Genomic DNA, 10,555 nt, shown 5'->3' with positions numbered 1-10,555 from the left:
CAACGTTGAGGATCAATATAACTTATTAGAGACCTATGCAGCTGAATTGAAAAAAACAAATCCTGGAACCTCAGTTTACATTCATACTGAGATGGAAGGTGAGCTTAGGAGGTTTAAGAGAATCTATATATGTTTGAGGCTCTGAAGATTGGTTGGAAGATGGGGTGTAGACCTTTAATTAGGTTGGATGGTTGTCATCTTAAAGGAGTTCACAAAGGACAACTATTATCTGTCGTAGGAATTGATGGAAATAACGGTATGTATCCTAGAGTCCAGAAAGAAGCCAATACTAACTAGCTTGGAGGAGATGAGAGCAAGTACAATGGTCCGGTTGGCTAATAGGAGAAATTCTGAGTCTAAGTGGAGAAGTAAAGTAGGTCCAAGAATAGAGAAGTTGATCAAGAAGAACGCTGATAGGCTAGGAGTCATGAATATACTCCACTTGAGTCTGCGCACATGAGGTTTGAAGTACATGGCAAGGGTGTTGCATGTGCTTCTGGTGTAGTGTCTCAGCATTATGTGCAGTTGGATAAGAAATCATGCTCATGTCGGAGATGGGATCTAAGTGGAATTCCATGTGCACATGCAATTGCAGCAATTTACTCTAAGGGGCTATCACCTGATGACTTTGTGGATGAGTGCTTTACGAAGAAGAGATACATGATGGCATATGAGCCAGTGATCAACCCAATCCCTGGAGTTGATGAATGGGAGTAAATAAACAGACCAATTGTGCCTCCAAAGTTCAGAAAACTTCCTGGAAGGCCAAAGATGAGCAGGAATAAAGAACCAGGTACTATACTGATTCAATGGGGCTTGAATTCATTTTAATAATTATCCCAAATCAAATAACTAGTTCAATGAGGCTTTTGTCTGATTATTTTTTTCCTAGGTGAGGATCCACCACCAGCTGGAACTACAAAACTGCCTAAAAGTTATTACAGTCAAATTACTTGTACGCTCTGTAAGGTTAAAGGGCATAATCGCAGAACCTGTGCCAGACGATCTAAGACTAGTACATCTCAACCAAGGGTATGCATTCATTGATACTGATTAACATTTTGTTTGTTCACACAAAGGCTTTTTTTTTTTTCTTTGATCAGCAAGACACAAATCTATGATTACATTAATTATGAGAAAGTGTACAAAGTTTAGGTAGAGTGAAGGTGTGTGTCGTACGAACTGAAGCTCCTACTAGACCATGCATCATCCTTGTTCTCTTCCTTGTTTTGTTCACTCTTTATAATAAGCACATCATCCTCAATAGACACCTTGACACCCTCTTTAAAAGTCCTAGCATGTCTGAAGTCTTTTTTAGAGAGGCAGCTTTGAGCTTGATGATAGCTTAGGCTTTTTAGTTTTTAATTGAAATGCTCATGAAATATTGCTGATGCTCATGAAATATTGCTGATGCTTATTGAAACTTGTGAAACATTGATGTGTTGATACCATTTAATTGCAGGCCCATGTTCCTAATGACAATTTAGCAGAAAATGTGATGAATGAAAATTTAAATAGTGATGGTAATATCAGAGCTGAACAAGAAAGTATGGAGAATTCATTGCAACAATTATCACCGCAAAATGGAGATGTTCAAGTGACAAATGATTCCTTAATTATGGATGTGCATTTCAATGTTCCAACACAACAAGTAACTGCCCAAATGAAGAGAGGCAAGTTAACTGCAAGGAAGCCTCAAAATGGACCAAATGAGGGAGACGTTAGACCCATTTGGAAGCCTTAATTACATCTAATATAGGGTTTTTGAGTTTAGACAACCTCTATACTTTGCTTGTGATGTCTATGGCTCCGGCAAATGACCAAATGTTTGAGTCCCATTATTGGTTTGTTGTGGTGTTTTGGGAACTTATTTATGGTCTATTTTGAGAATACTTGATTATGTGAGGTTGTATTTTGAAGCAATTAATATGAACAGTATTGCACTTGGATGTGCCATTTTATTTTGGACTTTTGAGTTGAAAGACATAAAAACTGCTGGCATTTCAATTTCAAATAAGTTGGGTATTGTATTTCTATTTAGGGAAAATCTCACAAACAGTACCTGACCTATCGGCCACTAATAACTTTCGTACCTCAAGTTAAAAAAATATCAGATTGGTACCCGAACTTCTGACCCCGACCCAATATCAGTACCTGGGAACAGTAAAATCGTTAACGGAGTTATTTTTTGAAGGGTAAATCTGTCATTTCACTGTTCATCATCTCTGAAACTCTCCCCTCTCTCTACAATACCAGATTTCTTCTTCATACCTCTTCACCACTATCAACCAACCTTTCACTTCTTCAATAGCCACCGTCTCATCCACCACCAACTCCTCTCACCTCTCACCTCTCACCTCTCCTTTGGTCGATTTGGGTTTGTGTGTGTGAGGTATGAAGAAGATAATGAAAAATCTGGGTTTGCAGAGAGAGGGGAGAGTTTTGGAGATGATGAACAGTGAAATGACAGATTTACCCTTCAAAAATTAACTCCGTTAACGATTTTACTGTTCCCAGATACTGATATTGGATCGGGGTCAGAAGTTCAGGTACCAATCTGATATTTTTTGAACTTGAGGTACAAAAGTTATTAGTGGCTTGAAGTTCAGGTACTGTTTGTGAGTTTTTCCCTTCTATTTATCTCTTATCAGTTAATTTGGAGGGAGAAGTGATTAATGTTGGAGGGAAAGTTGAAGGGCTTAGAGGGTAAGCTGTGGGCATATGGGATTGGTCAACATATTGGCGGGAAATTCCTTTTTGACAAAGATACCCCTGCAAAATGCATACTTAACGGAGGAATTAACGGGGAATTAACGGCATACACCAAAGTGATAGACGGAATGCAAAGTTGATACACCAATTTGATATTTTTGTAAGTTCATACACCAAAGTGTAGAATCATTCAAAGTTTGTACACTGTTTGTGATTTTTTCCCTTTGCTAAAAAGGTTGAATTGTTTAGGGAACGACTCTTTCTGACAACCCTACTAGGTGGGTCATTATGTGTCATTTCAATTATCTATAAAATAGTTGATACAATTCTAAAAAATAAAAATAAAAGTGTAGACTTGATCATAAATCAAACTATTGGAATTCATGGAAATATCGAGAAAATATAGGATATCGTTGTAACCGAAATTTGAAGTAAATGTATAATAATTAACTAAAAATATACTAAAAAGAAAATATTACAAATATGTGAAAATTAATATTGATGCTTGTAAAAAAAAACAAAAATTTCGATGATTTTTTAGTCCATGGACTTGATGCTGGCCTAAAGGTAGTACAATCTAGTTAGACACACAAACGTGATGAACCATCTTTATATGGAACTTCGCCGCCCTTACAGTCCAATTTAATGGTAGAAGACCACTTAGGCTATCAAAAGAAATGCAAGAAGGACCGCCGCCACCATTCTCAACGAAACCTTAGAACTCGCTCTCTGTCGAAACTAAAGATAACTCACCTGTTGGGAGGTTGGGACATGACAAAAACATATCAGTTGGCACTACTCTAAACTTTTGTAAGAGTGAAATAACACTAGGCTGAAATTGGCATTTAGTTTCCAATTTTTAGTTTGTCCATTTTGTTGTGCTCAGTTCATGCTTTTGCTTGTTCTGATTTCCTAATACTCTGATATCATTGGACCATTTCAATTTTCCAGGCCTATAATAGTTGATCAAATTGTAATTCTGCCTTGTATAGCAGTTGGTTTAGTTACTAAGTGATTCCGCTCACTAGGCCAAAAAAGCTAACAGACAACGGACCAAATTCGTTGTGTGATTTGGACGATCTCCGTTGTGTATCGGAGCGTTGTGTGATGAAAAATGGCACAACGGTGGAAACCCATTGTGTGAATCACAAACAGTCAACACTTATTTGGTTAAAACTGTTGTGGCTTCTCTCGGCAGATGGCAGCCACAGTTGCCGCGCAGTCATGCTGCACAAGTCATTGGCATCATTCACACAACGAAAGTTGTTTCCGAGCCGTTGTATGAAAGGCGAATCAGACAACATCATTTTATTTTCTCTATTGTATGAGTTATCCTCACACTTCACTTTTAGAAATTTTATTGTTGTGTGTTAGTTTTTAGATAACGTATTCTAGTTATTACAATTGTGTGATTGTAAATAAGACAACGTATGTTTGTTAGAACCGTTGCATGGTTATATAAGGATTCATTGTGTGAACATCTAAATTGTTACTTCAGACAACATTATTAACATTAGAAATTTTGTTGTGTGATAATCGTCTTTTCTGGATTTTGTGCATTGATAATAATGCTCTATTTTACCTAATGAACAGTGACTAATTATAAAGAAAAGACACTGGAATCTATGAAATGAGTAATCCAACTCATATTATTTGAAGAAAAGCATTCAAATGTTGAAAGGGAGGATTTCCCAATCATCCAAGCCAACATTGAAAGAAGAAAAGCATTCAACTGCATGCCTATCTACTTGGGACATCAAAAGCTTATACAAATACAAACTATTTGTTACAAAACATGCCACACAGTGCATGAATATTGTACCAGCAGAGAAGCACAAAAATGATGTTTTCCTTCAGCAACAACCTACTTCCTCTTATGCTTTCCTTTAGCTCCTACACATACGCCTTCACGACATACTTTGCCCATTCATTTCGCATCATATCTATGTCTGCTTGGGTATATTGATTGTTGCCTCTCCTCTTCCACTGAATAAACAACTCATAATATCAGCAAATGCATTCCAGCTTCAACAAATGCATTCAACAAAACAAAGGCAAAGAGTAGCAGTCAAGCAACACTCACCAGTCAAGCTAGCTCCTTACAACTCCAGCAATAGCAGCACAGCCAACAATAATAGCTCTCCAACAAGAAAACTCTGTCTAACAATAGTCAACTCCTTTAATATGTACTCCTAAACACAAGCCCATAAAGGTAATTAGAATTTAACATAGGAAAATTTACCTGTATGTACATATCCATCAGGACCATCACCATCTTCATTCAATCCACACAAAAAAAACCAAATACCAAACCCATAAGTAATTAATTTTGGGAAGAAGCGAGGTGCTTGGGACTAATTTTTTTTAGCTTTGGGAGATATATATATATGTGTCTCAGACCTGCCATACTTGTTTCCCACTACATGAAAAGCACCATAGCTATAACCTAAATTTATAATATTTCAGATTTGAGTTTATTAATTGGTTAATGGAACCCCTGAAAGCTTAAGAATTAAGGTTCTATAATTTTGGTGGAAAAACTTGCCCAGTAAAGACAGAGATCTGTAATACTGAGCAGAAGTTTCTCTTATCAATTCCAAGATACTATCAAATTTATAATGGCTGGACAAGCTGCTATCCCTAATAAGAGCTCTTCTCCAATATTCCATGTGACAACATGATGGTACATGCAGCATTGAAAAACATATGAACCGGTAACATAAACCAAAGTCTATCATAAAAAAAACAGACACCAAAGTCAAAAGCATATTTTGCTTATAAAGCTGCAACCATACAAAAGAATCCTTCACAAGTAAAGCTATGTTTTCTGCATTTCACAAATTATGGTTTCAAAACATAGATGAAAGTCTTAATAGAGAAACTGAAAAGCAAAGTACATTTATAGAATACAATAAGAAACTAAAACAGAAATAGAAACGTAGGCCTTAGAAGAAAGAAGAAATGAGTTCTTACATCTTCTGCTTTTAATTTCAATCCCTAGATTTTTTGCTCAGCTATACTCAGTTTCCGTAGCAGCTGCACTGCAAGGTGAATGGCAGGATTAAACAAACCACTAAAACAGGTTTTCAAAAAAAAGCAAAGCACATGTTAGAAGTCAGTTAAACTAAGGCATCACCACATGGATGGTGGTCAATGTTGGCTGCTCATTACAGGCATTTACATTCAACATGCTTTTCTTGTTTTACCATTGTGAGCTAAGAACATATTTGCATAGCATCAGAAATAAGATAAAAGATGATGATATTCCTCCTCACATTTTATCAGAACAGAAACAATTTATAAAGCACAATGTAAGACAAGGAAATAAGATGGACTTACACATGACACCTTGGGATACGAACATATGGTTTAATCTCAATAAGTTTACCATCCTCGGTCTTCATATACACACATCGCAACTTCCCAGCTTTATTAATCGGGCTATCTAAAACCATGAGGGGAGCCTGCAGATCACAAAATGCCATTATAACATAAGAACCAAAGAAACTGTAAGCAATATTATACCTATTGAATTTCAGTAGCTGTTTTATAATCTTCTTGATTCTAATTTGTTCTATCTCTCATAGTCCACCTCAAATTAACCACTGCATAAATTAATCATCATAGTACTGTGGAAATTAACTTTTTGCTCATTCACCAGGAATACAATGCAAGGACCACTGACCTTTCAGAAACTCCATCGGAGGAAGAACATCATATCATGACCATACCCGGATGAGCATAAACTCCACCTGGAGGATACATAGCCCTGGTTTTCCAGTAAGAACACAATAACCCTCCCACAGCTCGGCCTAGAACTGAGTTTCAGTTTGCAAGAAGCTAGAACCCATATTCTAATCTCAACTGCTTTGTCTGTTTATGTCTTTAAACTTCGACAGGCTCAGATTAAAATTGCAACAACGAATAATAATTAGTTCCGACCAATACTAACTCCCTCCAGACTCTAGAGTAAATCAGAAAAGAAAAACCCAGAAAGTGAGAAAACTCCCCAAAATCTCCCCCCACAAAACCATCGCCCCATAACACCATCTCAATTCTCAACCATATATCCAGATCGAATCTGAGAAAGGAACAAATCGAATTTTTGAATGAGAGAGAGAGAGAGAGAGAATGACTTACAAGGAGAACTCAACGTCAACTGTCAAGGAGATTGAGTGACGCCGCCCATCGTGCCGCTGCCATCGACTGTCGGGGAGATTGAGTGTCTGAGAGAGAGAGAGGTTTTCAGTTTCTAGGTTTTCCTCGAACCAAAACGATTTGAAGAGAGTTTGGATTGATCTTGGGGGCCAGATTTGGTTTCGACGAGGAAGAGATGGCAGACGAGAGACAGAGAGGGGGGGGGGGGGGGGGGACGGGGTCAGTGTGAGAATTGAGAAGTTTTTAACTTTTGCCCAAATTTGTGTGGGAAAGAGGGAGCGGGAGGGAGGGAGTTTGAGGAGCTTTGACTTCTGGCCAAAATTTGAGTTTGGCCAAAACAAAAAAGGCTAATGTTGCCCTGTTTTTTTTTTTCTTTTTCTCGTCCTCTTAAGGTATTTAGGACACTTCAATAAAAACGTGTCCTTGTAAGGAGTCTTGGCGTACCCATGCAACTCTTTATCTTGACTGAAAATGTAACTAATCTTTTAACTTGTTTATATGTTTTTACGCTAGCATTTGTAGGTTTGGGGTTTTATTTTGTGAATTATGTTGGATCATGAATTTGGACAGAAATATATGGAATGCCCCAATTTTTAGATGATGTGCTTGAGTTAATATGTTGAGAAAATGTATTTCTTTTTCCAGCAGCAGCTAGATATATGAAAACTTTGCACATCATGCTTGTCAAAATGATGTGATGTATATAAAAGTATAACAAAACAGTAATTTCAAGGAAAACGAAGTCAATTGAGGGATTAGAAATCAGCATCAAAATAAAAATCGATGTCTCATGATTATCAACATATCGAAATGTGTGCGCAAAAATCGATGTACCCAAAGCCAGTGCACATCAATTTCTAAACACCAAAACGTAATCTATTGTTAACATACAAATCACTTTCTATAAAGTAAATTGATTTACCATAAAATAGAGAACATCGGTTTTAAAAAACTGAAGTGATGTCTACGACGAAATAACACATCAGTTTATGTGAAAAGAAGCGATGTACATAAAACCGGTGAACATAGTTTTACATAAATAAAAACGATGTCCTGTGTAAAGAACACATCATTCTTAATAAAGTAACCGATGTTGCCTGAAGGCACAAACCATCATTCCTAGGAAAATAAGGTGGCAAGATACAAGTAAAAATGGTCAAGACCAAACAATAGTTTTTGAAAACTGATGTCTAGAAGAGTATCAGACATCATTTCTGAAATAGTAATCGATTTAAATGTCCACTTAGGTATTGTTCGACATATACTTTATTAACCATAAAATGTCAAAATATGAGGAATTAAATATAGTTAACATACAAAATTATGATAATTGTAACGATTATACATCGATTTGTGTTTTAGAAGCGATGTTGGTTGTTATCCTGGACATCAGTTTCTGACCGATGTCTGATTTTCTTGATCTTTTACATCACCCACTAAGAGATCGGTTGAATTTTAGTTTAACATCAGTTCTGGACTGATGTCTATTAACAAAATTCTAGTAGTGGGAACAACTAATCAGGACCTAGTCAAAACACACTTAAAAAGTTAAACTGACATTTAATGATCTTTGTTGGTCCAGAAATGTTTGATCAATTCGTAGAACAAACCCAAAGGGTAAGCATCGATCAAAGACGAGGAAGTTTGTCCCCGCATAATAATATGAGAAGCCCAAATTAACTTGAACAAAAAAACAATTCTCATTACCCAATACGGCAATACCCATGATTTCGGGCGTATTTATCCATGAGACATCTTACCATCACATATTACATAATGTAATAATGTAGATAGATAGCATTACTCTCTCTCAAGAGAAAAGAAAAAAATGTATAGATAAGCTAGCCATTGAGCTAGGAAACTAAATTCAAAGCTGCTCTTCATCTAGAACAGCATGCAAACACTTGAACCTATGCAAAGTTATTACTGAAACAACGCCAAGTCCTTATCTACGTGTGCATACGTACTAGCTTCAAATTGCCATTAAAAATTTTACTCCTCACTTAAATATCTTAGATTCTACAACGCATAGTCGAGGTTGGATTCTGGGATCGGGTTAGAGACGCACTTACTGTCCTCAAGTTGCGACCAAAATTTATCTACATGACCAAACTTTTATTATTTCCTACGTACCCACCAATTTAATCAAAGTAATTCCATGTTGAGAATGTTGGCATAAGGGGTCGGCAGAAGCCAAGGACTATTCATGGGTGCCCAAAATTGGTCTTGGGTCCAGTCCATGCTCATTTTGGGAACCAGGAGCTCTGGCAGCTTGTCTTTTCCAAAAGGAGTCTGAAGACATGTGGGAGACTCCTTCATCTCCATTGCTTGCTCATCCTCTTCCTTTCGCTGCTCTTCTACTGGAGTTAGTGCTGCATCATCTGCTAATTCTTTCTTAAGGTTGGTGGGAATTATGGGAATTTGCGCAGTTAGATCATGATGATGCTGGTGTGCTTCCTGTTCTTGGAAGCTGGAAAATGACATGGTGGTGTCCATTGACGTTGGAGGGGACGAGGAAATGTTAGGGGAATTGGCATGAAAGCCCATCTTCGTCTCTTCCTCCATTGCTGCCCTTTGCTCTAGCACTTTCAAGGAAGTTGCCTTCCTATATATCTTGCACAGTACTATGTCCTGCATTAAGAATAAGATAAAATTCCATTAGCAAACTACCAAATTAATTAATTGAAAATTGACTTCTACACTGAGATTAAGATTCATCATAATATATTCGGGGGCCCACCAATCTGTTAATGAAGCAAACACAATCCATGTATGGATTCTAGGAGTTTGCATGGAAACTTCACAAGAAATTTCATGTACAGGTAGAAATTAATGTCTTTTAGCTCCTTGAAAATTAAACACTAATATAAAACTTACGCTTTCAAGTTTCTTCGTATTAAAAATTTGTTTCGATTTTATTCAAAGAAAAAAAAAAATTCTTTGGATGAGGTTCTAAATTTGAAAAAAAAAAAAAAAAAATTGGGATGCATCAATATTTACCTTGAGCAATTTGCAGTTATCAGGCAAACGATACTCATTCATGACCCAATCAGTCTTGGTTCCTCTTGGTGCTCTCCCTTTGTAGAAAACAAGAGTCTTCCTCAACCCGATAATCCTCTTCGGATCAGATAAGCTCACAATTTTGCGGTCGGAACCAGTCGCTTTCCAAAACCCAGTTTCAGTGGTTCTGTTAGGCCTTCCTCCACTCCCATGCTTCCTGTCCCTGGGCACGAAAAAGTACCACTCCCTTTCTCCAATCTTTGACAATCCTATAACACCAACCAAACAACACCCATTAATCACTGCACCATTACCATTCACCAAAATAAACAAGTAATTAAGTTTAGAGAATAATTAGTATGAGGGAAAATGTGTGTAAAAGTACCAGGCAAGTCCCAAGGATCATGACGGTAGATGTTCAGAAACTCGATTATATCGAAGCGCAATCGCTTTCCGAACACCACGCTCTTGAGGTAGAACTCGAGAAGCTCTTCCTCTGTGGGATGGAATCGGAATCCCGGAAGTTCGAGTTCTGCAGGTGGTGTCATTTCAGATGCCATTGAAGGCTTGCTTAGTGGTCAGTAGTGAAGCGAGCTGAGCTAGCTAGTTTATGATTGTGAAAGAAATGAAGGAAGGCATGCACAATGTGTTTGGTTTGATTTTGGTGTACTGAAGCATTACATAA

General features: G+C 37.3%; 2 protein-coding genes and 1 long non-coding RNA gene across 5 annotated transcripts; 1 reads left to right on the top strand and 2 right to left on the bottom strand.

The window, feature by feature from the left end:
• The first annotated feature begins 268 nt into the window (after window positions 1–268).
• On the top strand, window positions 269–1,744 carry LOC133737627 (uncharacterized). Its single transcript, XM_062165148.1, has 3 exons — window positions 269–793; window positions 893–1,032; window positions 1,463–1,744. Exons 1-3 carry the CDS (start codon window positions 772–774, stop codon window positions 1,742–1,744), a joined length of 444 nt encoding a protein of 147 aa, XP_062021132.1. The 5' UTR covers window positions 269–771.
• Window positions 1,745–4,336: 2,592 nt separating this feature from the next.
• On the bottom strand, window positions 4,337–7,076 carry LOC133740075 (uncharacterized). Of its 3 annotated transcripts, none has more exons than XR_009861003.1 (6): window positions 6,853–7,076; window positions 6,398–6,676; window positions 6,052–6,176; window positions 5,686–5,753; window positions 4,796–4,904; window positions 4,337–4,698 (listed from the first exon to the last, which is right to left on the bottom strand). It is a non-coding gene; the product is annotated as an uncharacterized LOC133740075 (long non-coding RNA). The 3 variants fall into 3 exon arrangements; XR_009861004.1 differs by having other exon boundaries at window positions 6,398–6,602; XR_009861002.1 differs by lacking the exon at window positions 6,853–7,076 and having other exon boundaries at window positions 6,398–6,826.
• A 1,568-nt stretch (window positions 7,077–8,644) lies between these two features.
• On the bottom strand, window positions 8,645–10,555 carry LOC133740861 (NAC domain-containing protein 6). Its single transcript, XM_062168797.1, has 3 exons — window positions 10,256–10,555; window positions 9,871–10,139; window positions 8,645–9,501 (listed from the first exon to the last, which is right to left on the bottom strand). Exons 1-3 carry the CDS (start codon window positions 10,428–10,430, stop codon window positions 9,016–9,018), a joined length of 930 nt encoding a protein of 309 aa, XP_062024781.1. The 5' UTR covers window positions 10,431–10,555; the 3' UTR covers window positions 8,645–9,015.

Source organism: Rosa rugosa, chromosome 3, assembly GCF_958449725.1.
Source record: "Rosa rugosa chromosome 3, drRosRugo1.1, whole genome shotgun sequence".
In the NCBI taxonomy this organism is placed as follows: domain Eukaryota; kingdom Viridiplantae; phylum Streptophyta; class Magnoliopsida; order Rosales; family Rosaceae; genus Rosa; species Rosa rugosa.
This window is presented reverse-complemented; position numbering and strand designations above follow the sequence as displayed.